Here is a 21,246-nt window from a genome sequence, read left to right on the forward strand (position 1 = left end):
ACACGTTGGAATTCATCTTGATACGGTGATGATATTTGTCGAATTTGGAGCATTACAAAACTTAAGAGTTAATTAACTGATTATTTTTCCTCACAAATTACTTTGGATCAAAGAAGTTTGGTTCTTGACACATTTAGCGAGATTCAGTTAATTGAAATAAGAAATAAGCAATTTAGACAGCAAGAACAAGCTCTTGTAAATTTGATACTAGATTAGTCGAATAAAGCATTTATTTAGAAGACATCTATATTTATTATTTCCAATATATAATTTTTTAATTAAACTGTAAAAATTATTTTAAAATAGATAAAGAATCTAGAGTAAACCCACGTTTTCTTTTGAATAAATATACACACGATAAATCCAATTTATTGTTCGATGGACATTTCTTGACGCTATTTGAAATAATTAATTTGAGATCAATTTTCTTGAAAAAAAGATTAATTTACTAATAAAATTGTGGAATCATGCGAGGATCAACAAGAACAATTTACCTGGAATTAATTTCTCCTTTTCCCATATGTTTCCTATTTCGTATGCGGCAGTTTTTCGATCGTACGAACCTGTCTAATTACAATTAGAAATGTGTACAGAAACAAAATAAATTATTTTTTTCTACCCAATTTGTTTAACATGGAGAAACGGAATTGATAGAGAATTTTCTTGATTTACCCTTGCCACTATGCAATTCAAATCGAAAAACACCTTGTTAATCACATTGATGCTTGGATTTGCGATTCTAATCCTCTTCTTAACGGATTTTCTTGAATTCCCGGCGGCAGAATCTTCAATCCCCTATCCTAAACCTTCAGCTTTACTAAACCTTTCAAAATCCAGCGCACCAGAACCCTTCCAAGACCTCCTTAAAGCATTCAAGAAATGGGATTCTCTAGTAGGTTGTGCTCGATTCAGGGAAAAACATGGAGAGTTTTTGAGAAATGGGTTGAAGATCTCATCTTTACAGAATGTTGATGGTGAGATCAAGTGTGGTGAGTTGAAGATGAAACATGTCAGTGTTTTGGTCAAAGGGTGGACTTGGATTCCTGATAATATGGACAATTTGTATAGTTGCAGATGTGGGCTGAGCTGTTTGTGGACTAAATCTCAAGTTCTTGCTGATACTCCTGATGCCCTCTTGTTTGAAACTACCACTCCTCCATTACAGGTAGTTGATTTCTGGGAACCAACTTTTTGCCCAGCCCAATTTGCTGTTCTTTGAAGAATCTATCTTTTAGGGCTTTCCATATTTATATTTTATGGTGGAACGGTGTTGCCGGATTTACTTTCCGAATCCAACCCTAGGATAAATGTGTTATTACGTTCCTGTTTATGTTGTTAAATTTTATCCCTGTGGTGTTTTGTGTTTGTACTTTTATCTGTCTGTCCCTAGAAAGATAATCACTGAGAGCAAAATCAACAGCGGTTCAATTTGTCTGATCAATTGCTAAAGTAAGATTTTTCACTTGGGAGTTAAGATTCTGAATCTGAAAGGTAACTTTTTAACCAGGAGTTCTCGAATTGTTATTGAAGAATGGCCCTCTGAAAAATGTGAGCAAGATCATTAATCTAAATAAATAGGATATAACAATTATGTTTTCATGAGCACACCTTAGTCTGTTTTTAGTCATCCACCAAAGCAAATGGCTATTATGACTACTTTCACCCATGTGCATTTGAACGCATACATGGCAAGTCTAATATAGGGTTATGTATAAATCGAGCTAGATATATTTTTATCACAGTTTTAATGTATTACGATACTTCTTTGGGATCTAAGTTTTTAATGACTAGCAATAGCATATTAACTTGCGTGTATTGCAATATTGTGACTCTAAAACCGTATAAGTTTCAGTTGCAAACCACATGCAATAGTTTCCTCTCATCACCTAGTGAGTTCTGTCCATGATGTCACATACAGTACCAAAGAGAAATTATGCTGGAGAAGTTTGAAAGATATGAAACATTGTTATGGTCAGGCAGATTTATTTTGATATTTCTTTGGTAAATCAGGTTTTGTTTTAGCACACATTTTAAGCTGAATTTTAGAGTGGATGACTTGTTTCCCCATCTTGGGGTCATAATGACTCTTTCCTGTTATAGGAATTTGCTTGAGACAAATTTAGACATTGCAAATAGCCGCTTTCAAGTAGAGCTGCCATTGTCTTGATTGTTCCTACGACATGTTAACCATGCCATTTCACTAAATAAGCTTTCGATTTATCACCCCCTTGAATAAAATTGTCTTTCCATTTGATGATAGAGGAGAGTTGGAGATCCTGTACGTGTGTATATGGAGCTTGAAGCTGGAAGGAAGAGGTCAGGCTATGAAGACATTTTTATCAGCTACCATGCTAAAGACGATGTTCAGGCAACTTACGCTGGAGGACTTTTTCATAACAGCCGAAATTATCATCTGTCTTCCATCAAGAACAATGCAAGTGTTCTCCATTATCAACATATACCCTTACCTTCTTGTTTACATCTTTTCATTTGTTACTTCTTAGTTTTGTAGGGCTGTGCAGGAGCCTAGTTGAACTCTAGTAGCACCATACTTGAGGTCGATTAAAAAAAAAAATTAAACATTCAAACATGTGTTCAGCTCAAGTAATCGTCTAGTTACTCGAGCTCAACAAACTCGATTTTCTCGAACATCAATGTAGCTCGGATCTGAGCTCGAGCTTGTTGGGTATTTACCAACATACCCTTTTATTTTATACATTAGTTGTTAAATTTGTCGTTTTTTATTAAATTAGTTAAATAATATTTGAAAATTTAGAATAATAATTTTAAATTTTTTTTTACTTGAGTTTGAGATGTTAAAGCTCGAAGCTGGCTTGGTACAGCTTCGAGCTGTACCCGAAATACTTGAACTTGAGTCGAGCTTGGGCTGGCAGTCTGGATCGCCTTTCACCCTTGCTTTTTACATAATGATCAGGACTATTTTCTTCACGGCCTTGAAAGTAACAATGATTTTTGTATTCTAGGATACTCTTGTTTATTGGTCTTCATCGCGATGTCTACCTCAGAGGAACGAACTTGCTAAAAAGCTACTCAGCCTGCTTCCCCACCACTCATTCGGCAAGTGCTTGAACAATGTTGGAGGTCTCGATATGGCGCTCTCTCTCTATCCCGAATGCATGAAAGATGCCAAAGAAGCACCTAAATGGTGGGATCATCTGCACTGTGCCATGTCCCACTACAAGTTCGTCCTTGCAATCGAGAACACCATGACCGAGAGTTATGTGACTGAGAAACTCTTTTACCCTCTGGATTCGGGGGCCGTTCCCATATACTTTGGTGCACCAGATGTTTGGAACTTTGTACCTCCTCATTCCATAATAGATGGCACACAATTCAGTTCCATGGTTGAACTGGCTAATTACATCAAGTCCCTAGCTAACGATCCTGTAGCTTATGCGGAATACCATGCATGGAGAAGATGTGGGGTGTTGGGAAACTATGGGAAAACCCGCTCAGCGAGCTTAGACACATTACCGTGCAGATTATGCGAGGCTGTGAGCAGAAAAAATGGGAGAAATGCAAAACGGTTTTAAACGGGTCTGATTTTGTTAGCTGACCCATGGCAAAGATGTACTTAAAATTAATTTGGTGAATATTCTTCTCCTTGCCTAGAAGGCCTGAGAATCAATCATATGTAGATCCAAGAATTTTGATTAAACGGATATAAACAGGTATTTGTTAAATAGAGATATTTATATCCACGGAAACCATGTACTAAATCGAATGTTTTTTCCGACACGATCGTGTTATATTCGAGTTTTGAATGAAAATTTGTAAAGAAACTGTTTGATCTCATGGGTCGTAACTCATTTACAAAACTGGTCAAATCTGATTTTTCGCATAGGAGTTACGACTGTGTATTGTTGGCTCCTAATGTCTCTACCGTTTTCCTTCAATTTTCAAATTTACTTGCTCAAAAACATGCATTTCAACTAGACCTACAAACACGCATACAAATATGTCAATTTCAACTGCAAAATTTTTAGTCAAATCAAAATACTTAAAACTTGTGACTTGGGGCAGAGTCTATTGCATTCGAACAAAATATAGTATCATAATTTGGATTCGGTTTTGAATCAGACCAAAAATTAATTATGTTACGTGGATTGAATCTTTACCTGTTGGAGTGCTTTGTAATAAATAAATAAATAATAATAATAATAATATATAGATACATATTCCACGTGTGCATGCGACTTTCTTTATAATACTACGTCTCCATACTTTGTTTGACCACGCGCTCCCTTTGCCTTTGGTTCGAAACACACGTTCAATGGGACCAAGTCTTTTACAAATTCGAACGCGTGATTTCGTTTTCTTTGATATTTCCTTGCATTCTTCAAAAATAAAGAACGCCATAATGATAATCAAGAATTAGCGACTTTCCAGTAACCTTTCATCTCCATTCTTCCGCACCACCATGAGAAAACTTTCTTCCGAATCATTTCCATGGCAATTCTTTCATTAAAATTTTTGTTCCATTATTCCCTCTTTCTGTCCCTTCTTTTTGGTTTTGTCCTGCCATTAATTCACTCGCTTTCCACTGTTGCAATATCTGAAACCGGGAACCAAACAGTAGTATGTGCGATAGCACAGAATGTTAATCATAGCCAAGAATCACTTTCTTTCATTAACTGCACCAGTTTTCCTCGAAGAGTTCAAATTGTACTCGGTCCTGCCTTGAGATCAGTTTCTGGGATTGTCGGTGGAAATGGTTTTCTTTGTGCTTTAAGTTCATTCTACTCTTCATCCACCTCAATCATGGTCTGCTGGAGATTTTCGGATATAGGGAGCAACATGACGCGTAAAAGGATTTATACGGGTCCAGTTTTGACAAATTTGGACTCCGGGAACTCCAAAATTTGTGGTTTACTCAATGGTTCAAACGCTCTTCAATGTTGGCAATGGCGAGGTTTCGATCATACTAATACCGCTTTGACTTCAGATCTTGCTGTTGGGGATGATTTTGTTTGTGGCTTGTCAAGCTTAGGACAAGTTCAATGTTTAGGAAATGATGCTAATGTCACAGGTCACGTTCCTATGGGAAGTTTTAGGCTTCTTTCTGCTGGTTTTCGCCATGCGTGTGCCATTTATCTAAATGGTAGCTTGGAATGCTGGGGCAATATGGCGGGGGAGAAGCCTAGTGGCGAGTTCACAGCACTGGCATTGGGGAAGAATAGAGGTTGTGCGCTAAGGTCCAACAGAACTGTGAGTTGTTGGGGAGAAAATGAATATAACATGCCTGAATCATTGAGGAATGAATTATTTATTTCTCTAGAGGCAAAAGAGGCCATTTTTTGTGGTGTCAAGATGTCAGATTACTCGTTGCTTTGCTGGGGTAACGAAGATTTTGATTTGAATCCGTTGGTGTTCAATGATATTGTTCCAGGTCCTTGCCGAACTATAAATCAGTGTTCTTGTGGCCCTTTACCTAATTATGGTGAATATTGTGACCAAGGACTAATGGTCTGCCAACCTTGTACACCTTCAGTTGCTCCGTTAGCAGAGACACCACCACCACCGTCCTTGGTGATGGAAAAGACCAGAAAATGGAACGCTAAAATGGTGGCCCTGATGGTGTTTGGTTGCGTTGGATCCTTCTCACTGTTATTATCTCTGTGTTACTTTCTGTTCTTTAGATACCGTAGAGACAGAGGAAGTAGTAGGATTCATGATTCAGGGCGTTTAGAAGAGGGCAGCTCAGTTCCACCGAGTGGCCAAACTGCGCAGGCTCAGCCAGCTGCACCAGAATTAGAGAAGCGCCTCAGCCAGATGATCAGCTTGGGAAATGGAGGTCAGTTGGAGGAGTTTCCCTTGCATATGATCCTTAGAGTGACTGAGAATTTCTCCGAGGATCACAAGATTGGCCATGGAAGCTTTGGATCAGTCTATCGTGCGACATTGGAAGACGGGCGGGTAGTGGCCTTCAAGAGAGCCGAAACATCTGCCTCTTCATCATATGCCAATGGTCCAACCAGACGAAGCGGAGAGGACAAGGACAGCGCATTCTTGAATGAGCTCGAGTTTTTGTCACGCTTAAATCACAAAAATCTTGTTCGGTTGTTGGGATACTGCGAAGAGGGTGACGAGCTTGTCTTAGTGTACGAGTACATGAGCAACTATAGCCTTTATAGCCATCTCCACAAGCTCCAATCTTCTCCTCTAACATCATGGCCGAAACGAATCAAGGTAGCCCTTGATGCTGCCAGAGGACTCGAGTACCTACATGAGTTTGCTGTGCCACGTATCATACACCGCGACATCAAGTCCTCAAACATACTAATAGATGCCAGATGGACTGCCAAGGTTTCGGATTTCGGCCTTTCACTGATGGGACCGCCAGATGATGAGACGCACCTCTTATTACGTGCCGCCGGAACAATGGGGTACATGGACCCCGAGTACTACAGATTGGAAATGCTGACAAGTAAGAGCGACGTTTACAGTTTTGGTGTCGTGCTGCTAGAACTTTTATCCGGGCGCAAGGCGATTCACAAGAATGAAAATGGGGTGCCTAGAAATGTGGTGGATTATGTCGTTCCATACATAATACATGATGAAATTCACAGGATTTTGGACCCGAAGATGCCGGCACCAACCCCATTCGAGATAGAGGCGGTGGCCTATGTTGGATACTTAGCAGCGGATTGCGTGATGCCAGAGGGTCGTGACAGGCCAACGATGACTGAAGTTGTAAATAGCTTGGAGAGAGCCTTGGAAGCCTGTTTGGCTCCACCGTTACTGTCTCGATCCACCACGGGATCATCGATGGCAACTAAGTCGGAGTAGGTACCCTGTTCATCATTCAAATGTGTACATATAATACTGTGAATGGAGGAAGAAACACAATTTTAAGGATAAATGTTTATTTTCTTTTTCAGTCCTCAATCATTAAGCATTCTTTGTGACATTATATACCCGATTTCCCAAGAGTTTTAAGCTTTTGATTACAAGTGATTCCTATGAAAGGAGGCCAAATGTTCAAGAATTCTGAGACACAGAATCCTAACATATATCTATTCATTTTGATCTTGTATCCAAAGATAACTTTACTAATGGTATTCACCCATGAGCTCGAGAGAAGTGATCCCAAATATTAAGTTCTGTCGAGATTTATTTAGTCAAAAGGGAAGAATGAGTCAGTTCACCAAATTCAAAATGGTGTCACCTTGACTAGACAATTCCCCTCACAAAATTTGGCATTTGACCTGTTCTTTAGTTACATAAAAACCACATCCACGTACAATTCTATTTCTCATCCACGTGCTAAATTAATTAATAATGTTTCAATTTGGAACAAGTCCAAGGAAGAGATACGATCTCGAATACTCTTGTCTTTGAAGTTACTACACTAAAGGGGTGAAGGCGACATGCAAACGTGAAAAGCGAACACACTGTAATTGAAAAGGTCTCACCAATATTAAAATGGAAGCTCATATCCATTTATATATAAGTTGACAATTATATTAAATTTAATAAATGTGTGCACGTAGATACGCATCCGAGACAATTCAACCGAGCATAATTGAACATTTCAGGAGGAGTCGATGTTCGAGACCCGACCCTTTATTTAATTTGTTTTTCTAAAGAGGCGTGTTTTAACCTCGGCTCCTCATTTATTTAATAACAGTAGCTCGTTTTTCAACCGTGTGATCTAATCCTTCATTTTATGTCATTTTTCCGATTTAGTTAACGATACCCCATGGACATCACGCTCAACCCTGATCCATCTCCAACCAAGGTGGAAGTTTTAATACGGACCCAGTTATTCTCCTATAAGGTTCGACTGTCTAACTCAGATATTCAATATATTAATTTTTCAGCAGCACCTTTAGCTGCTCTCTTTTATATCCTTAGTCTCTGACTTTAACATCGAAGGGGCTATGCCGGAATATCCTCCTGGTCTCTTCTAACAGTCTTATTCGTAATTTCAGGCTCAGGACAATTTCAAAACCAACGTCTGGATTAGTGACACTTACTGAAATCGGACCCTAAATTTCTCGTAAGTATCAGTTAATGTTAACACTATGATTAAAAAGAGAAAAATAAACAGTTCCAAAATGAAGAACTGAATTGAGAAAATGCGATAAAATGAGGGGCTAATCTATAATTAATCCTTTTTTTATATTTCGTTAATTTTTTTAATCATTTATTATTTATTTACGCCATAAACAAAATAATTCCATATTCGACGCGGCACGAACCAGAATCAAGACAAAATCAATTACCATAACGACTTCCATTTCCCCCAAATCAATAAATCAAATAGGGCACAACTATGGCCAGCTCCACCGCCACAGCCACCACAATCACCACCACGACCGTAACCCTAGATCCTCCATCGTCCTCAAATCATCAGGAACATCCTTCGGTTCTGGTGTTGAAATTGAAACGCCCTAAAAAGAAGGTGTCTTGGAAAGAGGGAACGGTTGACAACGAGTTTATGAACAAGAAAAGCTCTAAAAAATGCTGCATCTTTCATAAAGAAAAGCCTTTTGACGAGGACGATTCTGATTCTGAGGGCGACTGCGATCATGATCATGGTGAAAATGAAGGTGGTAGAAACAAACACGCTGGCGACGGGAATTGTTGCCACGAGCAAGGGATTGTTAAGTGATTAGTATTTCTTGTTCGGAATCTGTAAGTGTATTTTTGGAGATTATAGTTCAAAATGTAAAGTAAACTATCGATTTAGATTTCTTTGAACGGGTAAAGATTATGCTAATGCATTTTTCATGTTGCTTATAAGCATGATTTTCCAACTCTAGTGTATCTTGAAGGACTATAAATTATTAAATAAGAGATTTTTTTTGTTTTCACATTTTATGATATTTGCTGTGCATATTGGCTACATGTGATTACAGATCGATATTTGCGGACATGGTCACTTTAATCTTTTCCCGCAAGCTGAATGTTACTGGTTGTCGGGCTATTCCCTTAGCTGTTTTTAATTTTTTATTATTAAAACATTATCAAGGGAAAAGAAGACATGATTCGTGAATTTCGTGTCTTAAAAATTAAACTGATTGTCATTTCTTTGCTAAGAAATCTTGATATTGGTGCCCAATCTCACTTGATTTCAACTTTCTATATGGTGCGTAACAGTGGAGAAAGTTAGCTGTAGTTCACACGATGCATCAGAGTTTTAGCATTTGCACCTTGTAAAGCATTAAACTTTAGAAGAAAATCTACATGAATGAAGAACGTGATTTTTAGCACAAGTATTTGAGAGTCGGCATTTTGAGTTGACATCGGCAATTTGAACAGTATGCCTACTACCCTAATTTAAGATGATAAATGCTAATGCTAAAGTAGCTATTTTATCATGGCATCTGCAGACCAGCATCATGCGTTAGAATTTGAAGGATTATCTTGAGATTTATGCCATAGATGGGTGGTAGATCAAGCAATTTCATGATTATTATACTTGTTTTGTCCAAGAGTCTTCTCGATTTATTAGTACTCAGATGGCTTCTTTGAAGACCATTTGTAGTTTTTGTAGCTTGTGTGCTTGTAGATTTTTTTTGTTGACTCATGCTAGATGCTTATGCAGATTATGAATACTTGTTGATCAGCATCTTTCGGTATTGGTGCTTTTTGCTAGTGTCAACTTTTGATCCGAGATAGGTTCTTGATTTTTGACCGTGGGTTCCATGTTTTTATTTACAGGTTCTACATTTTGTTTGAGCTCCTATAGGAGATGGAACAGCATGTCTGTCTATATATTGTTCATGAGAATATGCAGAGTCGCAGATAGTTGCAAGATGCACTTCTCTGTTCTCTGTGTTTTCCTTGTAGAAAATACCAAATAAGTGACTGGAACTTTCTGAAAGACTGTATTATAAAATTTAATGGTGAATTTCTAATTGGTAAGCTCGCTCCCATGCACAATTAATTGCATGATTTTCTTAATTGTTCAGAAAAATTCTAATTGCACGTATCTCAACAACTAAAACAAAATCAAGTTACTCAGATTTATCCATTGGAAACCAAGATATGCTACCATAATTATCAGCTTCTGTATGTATTCAAATACTTAGGAAATGAAAAGCAGATAGTTCGATCTCAGAAAAAACAGAACACGTGCTTTCCAAATTAGTGCAGCCTTACATTTACGATATGTTGTTCCGCAATCGTATCCATATGCAGATGAACATCATCCCTGCATGAATATTATAAAAAAAAAACAATTGAAGGACAAAATGAGATTTATGTACAACATGTACGCGATAGAAATGAACCTAAGCAGTGGATTGGAGAAGACTTTAATAGCACTGTGAGACGTATGGCAAAATTATCAACGCAACTTACTAATTTCATGTGACGAGCCAAACCAATTTTGTATTGAATTTGGCGGTGTGGGGGATGGCTTGAATTTTAGCGGGTTGTGATATTGTCAACTCAACTCATCTATTTTATGTGGCAGGACAGGTCGATCAGACATACTAACCCGTTTAACCGCTCTAGACTTGAACATGAACCTTTTTAATGAGAATCAATCTACACATGATACAAGTGTATTTCCATTTTCCAGGAGGACATATAAGTGTTTTTTTGAATAAATTTTTTTTATCTTCACGATCAACAAATGCAAACTACTAATATCCAAAACATGATTTCTTTCATATTTCTTGAGCCTCAAATGGGAACAGAACATGACGTCTGAAGACTTGAGATATAATTTTTTTTATGAAAATTTTCCTATATAACTCTCAGAACCATTATTTTTTGCCTTATATATTTGTTCTGGAACGAGTTACAAATTCATCGATCCCTGGTCATTGCTCCAAGATTTACTGCTGCTGACCAACTGAGCTAAGCCCATGCGGGCAAATTAACAAACAACAATTTCAAATGATCGATACGAGTTCGCGAGTTACAAATTCATAAAATATGACGAGTAGGTTTAAACGAGATATTAGTTCATTTTCCACCACGTTTGGGCTAAATTGAAAATAAACATTAAAAGAGGGACTAAAATGAAAGTTACCCTGCTAAAACATTTATCACCCTTGTGGTGATCCACGGTAAGACTGCAGCATTCTTCTCTGTTCTCGCATGTATCGTAGCGCGGCCTCCCGTTCCCGTATCGATTCAGTGCTGACGAAATCTTTGGTTGGTGAGAACAGATTCATCGACCATGTAAGGAGGATAACATCATTGTACAGTAATTCCACCACTGGACAGCCACGCCTCAGTTCATCTTCTTCAGGTTTCGTAAAACCACTTTCCGTTTTATGCATGTCCTCTTTTACTTTGAGTTGTCTTTGCGCTAAAAAATAATGGGTTTCTTTGATTTTGTATAGGGGAAAACAAAATTCTAATGAAACTACTAACATGATTCCTTGCAGCTGTTTTTGAGTGAATAAGTACCAATGTGATAGCCTCCCCCACAAATAAAAGATTAATTAACCAAATTAAGAATGGAATGGCCCGTGATCGATTTACCTAGGGATCTAAAAATTTAGGTCAAGTTCAATTGTTGCATCTTTGTTCAGTTTCTATTACACGTTGTGGACCTTATGCTTTCTTGAAAACTACTGACTTTCTGTGGGTTCTTCACCTCTAGGTGTTCTAAATGAAACCATTTACGATGTGCTTTCCTTCTTATTTTTATTTGGCTGGATACCCTTTCTGGGCTCATTACTGTACGGTTAGTGTTCTCTCTAAGTTAATTGATGATTTGCATTAGGTACATTGGAGGTCAAAGAACAGATGGGTGACAGTGGCAAGCCCACCACTTATGTTATATTCTGTGGGCCAAATTTTCCTGCTTCTCATAATTATACAAAAGAGTATCTGCAAGCCCATCCATTCATACAGGTGCTTAGTGTTGCTTAGTGTTACTCTATATGCATGCATTATCACTGAGATTACATTCTTTAAGAATACGTATCTTAAATTGGTGTGGGTATAGTACTTTGTGCATTAATAGGATATTTGGATGTTACTATATACTTTCATCAGGTTGATGTAATCCCCTTTGAAGATGTCCCTGATGTTATTGGAAACTATGATATGTGTGTTGTAAAAGATTTGAGGCTAACTTCAGATATCATATCCCGAGCAATACAAATGAAGCTTATCATGCAATTTGGAGTTGGCCTGGAAGGTCCAGTCATTCTTCTTCATTAGAATTCTGTCCTACACATCAAAATATATTTGCCGCTGTTCTTATACCTCAACACTTATCTTGATACTTCTTTTGTGAAGGGGTTGACATAAAGGCTGCTACAAACTGTGGAATAAAAGTTGCCAGGATCCCAAGCAATGCCACTGGAAATGCAACTTCATGTGCTGAAATGGCTATATACCTGATGTTGGGCCTCCTTCGTAAGCAAGTTGGTCTAATTCATATCTTCATTCTCAAAATGTACTTTTAGCTTCTATATTTTTTGCCGTTGGCAAGTCTGTGAAATGTATCATGAAGCTAAGCTGTGAAAGATTATATGACATGTTTTCATTTTATTGGCCAACTTATGTTATATATGTGATAGATAACATGCTAGAGAAATTTTACGAAATCAAATGTTACAAAAGAAAATGTTTGTTGGGCGAATGGTAATTTGGATTGTTTTGGTTCTCATGGTAGCCCTGACCTACTATTTTGTCGTTTTTCATTAACTTTCATTTTGTTTACTTAGAAATTGCTGTTTGTGCTCTTTAATAGGCTTCGTCAGAAGAAATACACAATTTCAATAATAATCTAGAAATTTATTTATGGCATTCTCCATTTATGTACTGAGTTAATTTTGCATTTTTTTCCATTGATATAGTACGACATGCAAATAGCTGTGAGGCAGAAACAACTTGGAAATCCAGTTGGTGACACATTGCTCGGAAAAACGGTGAACTTCCTCCCTCTTTCACGTTTTCCTTTGGCACTTTTACAATAAATATGTCATTTGAATTGATACAAAGTTGAAAACTTGCTTTTTGCCCCTCTCTTGCATCCAGTCAGCGGTTATTTGTCAGCCTCAAAGTTTATTCTTTCATCGTCTGTCGATTCATGATGGAGTCATATTCTTAGTTTGTTTGTGCATTTGGTTTCTGATCTTCTATTTGAATCCAAATGAGAAACCTCTGAGATCGCTTGATAAAATGTTTCTTAAATCTCTATCCGATAGTGTTGCTCTGACAATAAATGTGAAGTTGGACTTTTAAATGCCTGAATATTTGCGGTCAGCATCACAGCATGTGTAGCCAAATGTAAATCTTTAACTTGGCAGCAAGGTATATAAAGTTTTGTAGTGTTAAGGGAATGAATTGTTACACATTTGAAATACCTGTCCGTTGGTAACTTATTTAGAATTTGGAAGATATTTATATCTGATGAAAAGTGATGCGGGAATGTAATTTTCATTTCTTACCTCATTTGAAGCAATGCAAGTGATCCATTCAATGTGTTATCTTTGCTCCTTATTCATGTAGGTTTTCCTCATGGGATTTGGAAATATAGGCATCCACTTAGCCAAGCGTTTACGACCCTTCGGTGTGAAAATACTTGCTACAAAAAGGACTTGGCCTTTACCTTCGTGGAACTCAGGCGAATCTGTTGGTATAAAACTTTACTATGTCAACTGTATAACTTGCTGATTTCAGAATAAACTTGGCATTTGTCATATAGTTAATCAACTATATGTATCCAGCATCATTCAATGGATATGGTATCAGTGATGATCTAGTAGACGAGAAGGGTGTCCATGGGGATATTCTGAAATTTGCTAGCCAGGCGGACATAGTAGTCTGTTGCTTGTCATTGAACAGTGAAACGGCAAGGAATTCCCAGATGCTTTACTCACTATTTTCCTCATTTAATTAATTATCTGTTACTTGTTTAGGGCGAATAATTAGTACGCAAGTGCTCTTCTTTCAGGTTGGCATTGTGGACAAAGTTTTCATATCTTCCATGAAAAAGGTTTGAATTTCGACTACTACTTACTTCTTTATGGATGCTGGTTTTCCCAAAGTCTGCAAATTGGATTGGAATTACAAGTCAACAGGAGATAATCCGTTTCGGTTTCAGGGCGCTTTCCTCATAAACATAGCACGAGGCCGTCTCTTGGACTACGATGCTGTACTTTATCATCTCAAAACTGGTCACTTAGGAGGCCTAGGGATTGATGTTGCATGGACCGAGCCATTTGATCCCAATGATGCTATTTTGAAGTTTCCGAATGTCATTATGACACCCCATGTTGCTGGAGTTACTGAATATTCCTACAGATCCATGGCTAAGGTACTTCATAATTTATGGTGTTTCCTATATCACCGTATTAGTTTTCAAACTGCGACACTATCATTTCGTTCGTTGCGGTTGAATCATGCAGGTCGTTGGAGATGTGGCCCTTCAACTCCATGGGGGAACATCTTTAACGGGGATAGAAATTGTCAATTGATCGGCTTAAGAAAATCTGATAACAACACAGTACTCTGGGCCATTTCTTGTTCAGAGGCAAACTAATTTTTTTAGTTCCTCAAGAATGCGGACTTGGATTATATGTACGCTGATGAACGTATATTATATATTTTATAAAACCTAAATTCATGGGATTCTCATCTGGTATGGTAAATTCCAGGGTACTGTAACTGTTGAGGCAGCGGTATTTTCATTATATTTTGTTTGTTTAAGATAGTTTTCATGTGTAATTTGTCTTTATCCATGCTTTTGTCACATGTAACCCATTTCGTCCGATCAGTGAATAATAAATTTTATAGATTTCAATATCTTTATCCATGCATTTCATCTGATAACGGCACCACTGAGCCATAATCAGATATGAGAAGTATGATTCAGTAGTTGGATTGAATTCAACAAATAGAGATTAAATGTGACATAATTTTCTCAGTATACATCCGAGGTCTGGAAAAAAAACGTCTCACCTTGCACCGTGACTCCAAGCTATACTTGCATCTTTAACAAAACTATAACACGAGTATATACAGGGAAATCTTTGGATAAATTGATTACTACCTCAGAGCATACAAACAAATCATGGTAAACGTAAATTCTTGAAGAGAATTCTGAACAAAGCCTCACTAACGTACATATTCCAGGTATGATATAGGTATTTGTAAACCACAGTAGAGAACCTATCTTGACATTTATTTCCATTTCTTTTATTTTACTTCTTCTTCTTCCCAGGGATGGCAACCCTTTTGCCCTTCAAGGTCCGGCAGTTATTTTTAGTCCTTTGTCCTCTGCAAGGCAATCCCTGAACGTGTCGAACCCCCCTATAGCATTGTATCTCTTTCAACCTTCTGATTGCAAGTGCGTTGAATCTCCTCTAAACACAATACAGAGAAATGTAACCATTCAATTGAGAAAGTGTACTTATATAGAGAAGCTTTAAAGTTAAAAAGCACTTTATTTTATGACAAAAAAAGAACCCGGATGTTCGAGGAGAAGCTCGTTCAAGAGATGTTTTAAAATATCTTTTCAGCTAGAAAATGTGGCTTTTGGGCTCATGCCTGAGCTTTTTTTTTTCTAAATTTTTTTTCACTAGCATATTCTAACATATACAGTGCTTCTACATTTTTAAAAAAAAACACTTAAAAAAGCTTTTTATTTCGCGCCTTCAATATCTGAAGTGCAGACGTTAATTCTATCATAGGCTTGTGATGTAAGTGAAAAATGCTCAAGATCATGCTAGCCGGACATGAGGACATGACCAAGAAATTAGAAATACACCCAATGGATAGAGGGGAATAAGCAGAAGATTAAAATCCAGATACATTTTTGAAGTAGAGTCCAACTTTTCCCCTCAATTCCATTTGGATTGAGCAAGTGACTCCAGCATACCAAGAAAACTAAACTAAGCTAACCCAAGTATTTGGATGCAGACATTGCCGTGTAGAAAAATTCACAAATGCAACATTAACCAAAATCATAACAATACATCACTCTGGGAGGAGACTGCATAGTTCTATACTTGGGTTTAGCTAAGGAAGCTTGGGAGTGGGTATGTGCAGCAGAAGGGAATTACCTTTAATTCTTCTCGGATAAATCATTTTGGCTCATCTCTGTTCTCACTTTTTGGCTTACATGTATTACACTAATAACTTTCATTTATAGATGAGCCTTGTAGTTTCTCACAGATGAGGCTCAATCCCTCCATGTGGACATGTATTTCAGAAATACATGACATGTGGGTCTGAGACAACCATCCTCATCCGATGGTTTTACAGTACACCCACCACCACCCAAAGAACTTAAATGCTATAAGAAACGCCTTATATTCACCAGACCGCACCCACAAACTCAGTTCAAATCTTCTAGTTCATTTCACACAACGTCATATGTTTCACCAACTGGAGATATAAACATTCTCTTCAAAGTTCAAACGCATAAACAAAATTAACATACATAAGAGTTTGGAAGTTCAGAGAGTAAGACTTACAAGGTCCCCTTCGATCATGTACTTCGAGACTTCCTCACGGAGAGTGGTGAGTTCTTCTTCCGAAAAATCTTTAGTTACCTTATTCTCAAAATTGAGATCAACCAAAATATGCTTGGCAAGGGTACGCCCAATCCCATGAATATACTGCAGGGAGTATTCAACTCTCTTGTTGTTGGGTATCTCCACCCCACCCACACGCGCACATTTTATACTCAACCCACCAATCTAAGCACCAAAAACAATCAAACCAAAGAAATCCAACTACTCAAATCAATTAAAAACCCATGCCCAGTTCATCAATCGTTTGACCACGCAAAAATCGAAACTTTACCTTGGGAAGGGAGGTGGAAAGAGGGAAAGACGGCAAAGTCTTGGAGGAGGTGGAAATGGGATTGGAAATTAGAGATAATGATGGGAGCACAGGTGTTGCTAGCGATGGCGCCATTGTTTTGCAGGACAGGAATATGAAATGGACGACATTTTGTTGGTTGCTCCTTATCCTTTTGGATACGGGGTGGGATACCCACCCGGTTTCTGCCGGTTGGGTCATGCCCGTTTACCAATTAAATGGGTTCAAATCAGGTTGAGCTAACTTATAACTTTCATCTAAAATGAAGGGTAAAATAAGATAACAGATTAAAAAGGTGTTATATTGATGCTTAAAAATATATATAAGTAATAGTTGAATACTTGGATAGAATGATTAATATAAATAATTATTTTTTAAAGAGAAGATGAATCCGTATTACAGTAAGTATAAAATTCAGCTTTTAAAAATAATAATATTACTATTTTAAAATCCCTAATAATTTTTTTTTAAAGCAGAATTTTTGTGACAAAAGTTTCTTTATGAGCATATTCTCAATTTCATTTGAACCAAAAGTTCAAAAAACCAAATTAATTAAGTTGATTTTAATGCAAATTACGCAGCTGATGCCGGCCTAGTCCGGTTGTAGATTCAGGCAATACAAATTTTTCGAAACATTGAAATCGATAAAAATGATTCCCACACAGGTAAATATTAGGTAAACCAGCCATACAAAGTCATCAACCATTACGACCTCAAAGCCTAGATAAAACTAGGAACAGTATATGTCAAATTATTAAAGTCGCGACTTAGTCGAAGGTTCTTGTTCTAAACAAAGCCATCCCAGTTCTGGATGGACGGATATATACACGAAAGAAAACAAAAGATCAAATATGTGGTAATCGTACTACTTGAGAAAACCACAGCAATTTAGCGTCCAACGATTTGGTTATTCACATGTGCTGATACTCGGGATTGAATGCGAGAGACTCCCGGTAGATCAGCTCCTTCATTTGTTCTTCAGTCAGGGCATGCTGCTCAAAGTCGAAACTAAAAGGAGTTGTGCAAACAGGCTCGTCGCTGATGTCATGGAGCGAATTGAGATACGGATGCGCCAATGCATCTTCAACTGAAATCAAAATATATTCACAAAACAATCAAAAATGGGCTGCAGCTGAATTCATATTTCTGTGAAATGGTTTAGGGACGGAAAGCTATTAAAAAGACCGTGATGTTGAAGTAACTTATTTGAAGAAACCTACGTTACATATTTCAAGTAAGGGCCGATGCTACCTACCTGTAATCCTTTGTCTGGGATCAAACGTCAGCATTTTCTCAACAAGATCAATTGCAAGAGGGTGCACACGAGAAAACTTTTCAGTAAATGATTGTCGATGGTAGGGAGGCAGTTGCTGTATGTATCTTTTGGCATTTTCATTCAGACATCCCAGCTCAGCCTCAGATGGGGTGCCTATCAGCTGCAAAGCAAATAGGATCCTTGGTCACACTTAGGCACAGGCGCGTGTTGATATTACCATGAGTTGATCATAAACACGTACAAGGTCTAAGAGGACATCTCAAAAGAGCTATTTTATTTTTAAAACTAATCTAGCTTAAGGTAGGTAGTGTGACAGCTAAACTAGTATTTCTGATGTTAAATACCCCTTTATACAATTCACAGAAACAATTACCAATCAAAACCATCCCACTAAATTTGGGTGGAGGCAGCACAACATTGGTATACAAAGAAATGTGACATGCATTTTCTTAATTGAAAATCATGGTTCTGGGATGCTCTGATCTATTTGAGACTCCAGGATTAGCCAGAGCCAACTCGGTTTTCTGACTTGTTTTTTCATATAATGTCTTCAGTAAATATAAGAGTAAATCTAGAGTGGGTAAGCTGTAAAAATCTTGACAAAAATGCTCCTCCTTCCTTTGCGTTAGATTTATCACAGAAGGCAACTAATTTACAAAATGAACATATCCTAGGAAAAAACCAATAAACTCAACCGTAAAATTGAACATAGCCATTAAAATCCTCAAAATCTCAAAAGATTTTTTAAATTCAAGAGAGATGATCAAAGGAAAAGGATACCTCCATGAGCAGACGTAACTGGTGCACATGATCTCTACCTGGAAATAAGGGCTTGCGCTCCATTAATTCCATGAAGATGCACCCCACTGACCATACATCAATAGCAGCAGTATAATCAGATGAATTTAGCAACAGTTCAGGAGGCCGATACCACCTCGTAACGACATATTCGGTCATAAAATCTGTTTCAGATGTGACTCGTGCCAATCCAAAATCACATATCTTTAGGTCACAATTCGCATTGAGGAGAAGATTGCTCGGTTTCAAATCCCTGTGCAGAACATTTGCCGAATGTATGTATTTTAACCCACGAAGAATCTGATACAAGAAATACTGCACCAAAACATGGAAATAGCCATTTAATCATAAAGAAAATCAGCGCAATAAAGGCAACAATGAATACAGAACCTTTTGAAAACGTGTTTATGGTGAAAAAAGCAGCGGTGGCATCTTGTGGTCATGAATTATCAAAGACAAAGTTCAACATGACAACCAGGACATATTAATGCGTGAGAAAATTCAGCATCCTATATGTACACGCTTTCGACAAATAAAACATTCGATTCACATTCCCCACAATTAAGGAGCTCTTAATGATTGCCTCGAGCCTATATGACACATTAATGCATGCACAGTTAAGAGGATGCATTTATTGGTCGTGGCAGCAGCTTTATGTTGAGTTCATGCACATATCATGTGAGTTTCTAGTAACTACCTATTAGCTGGTATATTAATGTTTGGAAACTAGTAGAACTTCCATTTAAGGTAACAACAGTAGACAAGAGAAAATTGGATGAAAATACGGAAAACCACAATAATTTAATTCATTTAAAACTTTCCCCTCTTCCCCCTCCATCAATTCCAACTTCTTCACCCGACTTTTCTTTCCGTTTTCCTTCTTCACACAGTGTCTTGTCACATTGATATGAACCAGAAGAAAGGAGCTAATGAATTTAGAAAATAAAGGGGCAGACCATGCCCTACAAATAAATTTTCAACAAAAAAAGGACGAACCTGGCAATGCTCCTCAGACAATGCTTGATTAGAACGGATTATCTGATAGAGATCGGTGTCCATGAGTTCATACGCGATGTAAACATCATTAAATGCCTCCCTAAGAGGAGGTGGTATTATATCTCTGATTGCAACAACCTGCAAAACAGGATTTGCAGTTTAGCCACTAAACATGTCAACACAAGACCTTAGTGTCTTTTCATAAATAAATAAATAAATACACTTGATGTAGGCACATATTAGATCATATGCAAGCGACTATAGGAAAAACATGTGCAATTGCCTTTTGATATTTGTTTTCCAATTAGGTAAGTGTGAGGTAACAGTGGCAAAATGCAACAAAAAACTTTCTAAAATAACTTTTTTGAGCAAGGGATTTATCTAAAACTATCAAAGAAAATTTCTACAGTGAATCGATGAAACTGAATAATGCTAAAAATACAGCACGCTGACTTGTAGGTGCAGATAAGTCTTGTTTGAAAAATAAGATCTATTTCCAAGATTTCCAAGTCAGCTCAATCCCTTTCGCACCTTCAGGTCAATAAATTGCCCTTTAATGCACCAAAAGCCTTTTTAACTTTTTTTAGCGCCACCAAAAGCTTTTCAAGAAACCACTCAAGCTCCCAATTTGTTCACCCCAAGAACACGGGAAATATAAATGAGTACTGAGCTATCATTTTTCATCCCAATATTTGAACAATAAAAGGTCAGCAACACTCACTCCCTCCGACCAACATATTTGTGTTCAGCTGCATAATGAATTACTAACGTTTTCATGATCCATATGGCGAAGAAGCTTTATCTCACGCAGAGTCCTCTTAGCATCGATTTTATTGTCGAAAGCATTGGCAATCTTTTTTATCGCCACATGCTCATTCGTCTCCGAATTCAAAGCCGAGCTTCCCAGCAAAATCCAAACAACGCACAAACTTTCAGTCATCAAACAACACTTTAAAGAAAATAAATCAGAGTGAAATTACAAACGAGGGCAAAAAGTTAGAATCTTTGGTACCAAACGATGCCGTATGCGCCTTTGCCAATTGGCATGATGGGGGCTTTGTATTTAGAGGTGACCTCGAAGATGTTGCCAAATATGTTGTATTGAATGAATCGGCCCCCGTGGCTGAGCATCGCTGGGATATGGTCGATCGGCGGCTGCGGCGGCGGCGGCGGCTGAGGCTGCGACTCGGCGTCCGACATGACGGTGTCCGCTGGCTGAACCCCACCCTCCATTTTGGGTGCTGTTTTCTTTAGCTACGAATTAATAAAAAATAAATTAAATTAAAATTAATAAATGAGCAAACTGCTCCTACTGCTTGCTCAGTTGTAATGTAATCTAAATGTTGGGCCCACAAACTATATAAGATTTATTTATTATTATTTATAATTATAATATAAAAATAATT

General features: G+C 37.6%; 5 protein-coding genes and 1 long non-coding RNA gene across 8 annotated transcripts; 4 read left to right on the forward strand and 2 right to left on the reverse strand.

Annotated features, from left to right (window-relative positions):
* Window positions 1–475: 475 nt before the first annotated feature.
* Window positions 476–3,679, forward strand: LOC140810818 (alpha-(1,4)-fucosyltransferase). Its single transcript, XM_073168711.1, has 3 exons — window positions 476–1,165; window positions 2,261–2,434; window positions 2,985–3,679. Exons 1-3 carry the CDS (start codon window positions 683–685, stop codon window positions 3,552–3,554), a joined length of 1,227 nt encoding a protein of 408 aa, XP_073024812.1. The 5' UTR covers window positions 476–682; the 3' UTR covers window positions 3,555–3,679.
* Window positions 3,680–4,367: 688 nt separating this feature from the next.
* On the forward strand, window positions 4,368–7,012 carry LOC140810817 (serine/threonine-protein kinase-like protein CCR4). Its single transcript, XM_073168709.1, has one exon. The coding sequence runs from the start codon at window positions 4,471–4,473 to the stop codon at window positions 6,808–6,810; it is 2,340 nt and encodes a 779-aa protein (XP_073024810.1). The 5' UTR covers window positions 4,368–4,470; the 3' UTR covers window positions 6,811–7,012.
* A 1,155-nt stretch (window positions 7,013–8,167) lies between these two features.
* On the forward strand, window positions 8,168–9,912 carry LOC140810819 (uncharacterized). The gene is made up of 2 exons (XR_012113306.1): window positions 8,168–8,665; window positions 9,691–9,912. It is a non-coding gene; the product is annotated as an uncharacterized lncRNA (long non-coding RNA).
* Window positions 9,913–11,002: 1,090 nt separating this feature from the next.
* On the forward strand, window positions 11,003–14,740 carry LOC140810008 (uncharacterized). Of its 2 annotated transcripts, XM_073167800.1 has the most exons (11): window positions 11,099–11,233; window positions 11,373–11,489; window positions 11,714–11,844; window positions 11,989–12,133; window positions 12,235–12,362; window positions 12,798–12,869; window positions 13,453–13,579; window positions 13,671–13,795; window positions 13,898–13,939; window positions 14,048–14,260; window positions 14,352–14,740. In XM_073167800.1, exons 3-11 carry the CDS (start codon window positions 11,737–11,739, stop codon window positions 14,418–14,420), a joined length of 1,029 nt encoding a protein of 342 aa, XP_073023901.1. In that variant the 5' UTR covers window positions 11,099–11,233; window positions 11,373–11,489; window positions 11,714–11,736; the 3' UTR covers window positions 14,421–14,740. The 2 variants fall into 2 exon arrangements, with proteins under 2 accessions (XP_073023899.1, XP_073023901.1); XM_073167798.1 differs by lacking the exon at window positions 11,373–11,489 and having other exon boundaries at window positions 11,003–11,233.
* Window positions 14,741–14,784: 44 nt separating this feature from the next.
* Window positions 14,785–16,928, reverse strand: LOC140810709 (small ribosomal subunit protein uS13c-like). Of its 2 annotated transcripts, XR_012113277.1 has the most exons (4): window positions 16,753–16,928; window positions 16,422–16,646; window positions 14,966–15,308; window positions 14,785–14,928 (listed from the first exon to the last, which is right to left on the reverse strand). XR_012113277.1 is itself a non-coding variant. In XM_073168589.1 (3 exons), exons 1-3 carry the CDS (start codon window positions 16,864–16,866, stop codon window positions 15,147–15,149), a joined length of 501 nt encoding a protein of 166 aa, XP_073024690.1. In that variant the 5' UTR covers window positions 16,867–16,928; the 3' UTR covers window positions 14,785–15,146. The 2 variants fall into 2 exon arrangements, 1 of the variants encoding a protein (XP_073024690.1); XM_073168589.1 differs by having other exon boundaries at window positions 14,785–15,308.
* A 477-nt stretch (window positions 16,929–17,405) lies between these two features.
* LOC140808618 (mitogen-activated protein kinase homolog MMK1-like) lies at window positions 17,406–21,121 on the reverse strand. Its single transcript, XM_073165737.1, has 6 exons — window positions 20,853–21,121; window positions 20,610–20,739; window positions 19,841–19,978; window positions 18,827–19,159; window positions 18,026–18,206; window positions 17,406–17,857 (listed from the first exon to the last, which is right to left on the reverse strand). The coding sequence occupies exons 1-6, from the start codon at window positions 21,071–21,073 to the stop codon at window positions 17,682–17,684; spliced, it is 1,179 nt and encodes a 392-aa protein (XP_073021838.1). The 5' UTR covers window positions 21,074–21,121; the 3' UTR covers window positions 17,406–17,681.
* Window positions 21,122–21,246: the final 125 nt, after the last annotated feature.

The sequence above is a fragment of the Primulina eburnea genome, chromosome 13 (assembly GCF_022965805.1).
Source record: "Primulina eburnea isolate SZY01 chromosome 13, ASM2296580v1, whole genome shotgun sequence".
NCBI classification, from domain to species: Eukaryota; Viridiplantae; Streptophyta; class Magnoliopsida; order Lamiales; family Gesneriaceae; genus Primulina; species Primulina eburnea.

What these genes read in the sequence shown, in the direction of transcription:
- LOC140810817 (XM_073168709.1), top strand. Translation starts at nt 4,471, where the DNA reads ATGGCAATTCTTTCATTAAAATTTTTGTTCCATTATTCCCTCTTTCTG.
- LOC140808618 (XM_073165737.1), bottom strand. Translation starts at nt 21,073, where the DNA reads ATGGAGGGTGGGGTTCAGCCAGCGGACACCGTCATGTCGGACGCCGAG. An exon ending in GCCATATGGATCATGAAAAC is followed by an intron (nt 19,979 to 20,609) that starts GTTAGTAATTCA and finishes CCTGTTTTGCAG; the next exon opens with GTTGTTGCAATCAGAGATAT. An exon ending in TGTCTGAGGAGCATTGCCAG is followed by an intron (nt 19,160 to 19,840) that starts GTTCGTCCTTTT and finishes GTTTTGGTGCAG; the next exon opens with TATTTCTTGTATCAGATTCT.
- LOC140810818 (XM_073168711.1), top strand. Translation starts at nt 683, where the DNA reads ATGCAATTCAAATCGAAAAACACCTTGTTAATCACATTGATGCTTGGA. An exon ending in CTACCACTCCTCCATTACAG is followed by an intron (nt 1,166 to 2,260) that starts GTAGTTGATTTC and finishes ATTTGATGATAG; the next exon opens with AGGAGAGTTGGAGATCCTGT. An exon ending in TGTCTTCCATCAAGAACAAT is followed by an intron (nt 2,435 to 2,984) that starts GCAAGTGTTCTC and finishes TTTGTATTCTAG; the next exon opens with GATACTCTTGTTTATTGGTC.
- LOC140810709 (XM_073168589.1), bottom strand. Translation starts at nt 16,866, where the DNA reads ATGGCGCCATCGCTAGCAACACCTGTGCTCCCATCATTATCTCTAATT. An exon ending in TTTCCACCTCCCTTCCCAAG is followed by an intron (nt 16,647 to 16,752) that starts GTAAAGTTTCGA and finishes TTTGGTGCTTAG; the next exon opens with ATTGGTGGGTTGAGTATAAA. An exon ending in ACATGATCGAAGGGGACCTT is followed by an intron (nt 15,309 to 16,421) that starts GTAAGTCTTACT and finishes TATTGTGTTTAG; the next exon opens with AGGAGATTCAACGCACTTGC.
- LOC140810008 (XM_073167798.1), top strand. Translation starts at nt 11,080, where the DNA reads ATGTATCGTAGCGCGGCCTCCCGTTCCCGTATCGATTCAGTGCTGACG. An exon ending in TGGGCCTCCTTCGTAAGCAA is followed by an intron (nt 12,363 to 12,797) that starts GTTGGTCTAATT and finishes CCATTGATATAG; the next exon opens with TACGACATGCAAATAGCTGT. An exon ending in ACACATTGCTCGGAAAAACG is followed by an intron (nt 12,870 to 13,452) that starts GTGAACTTCCTC and finishes TTATTCATGTAG; the next exon opens with GTTTTCCTCATGGGATTTGG.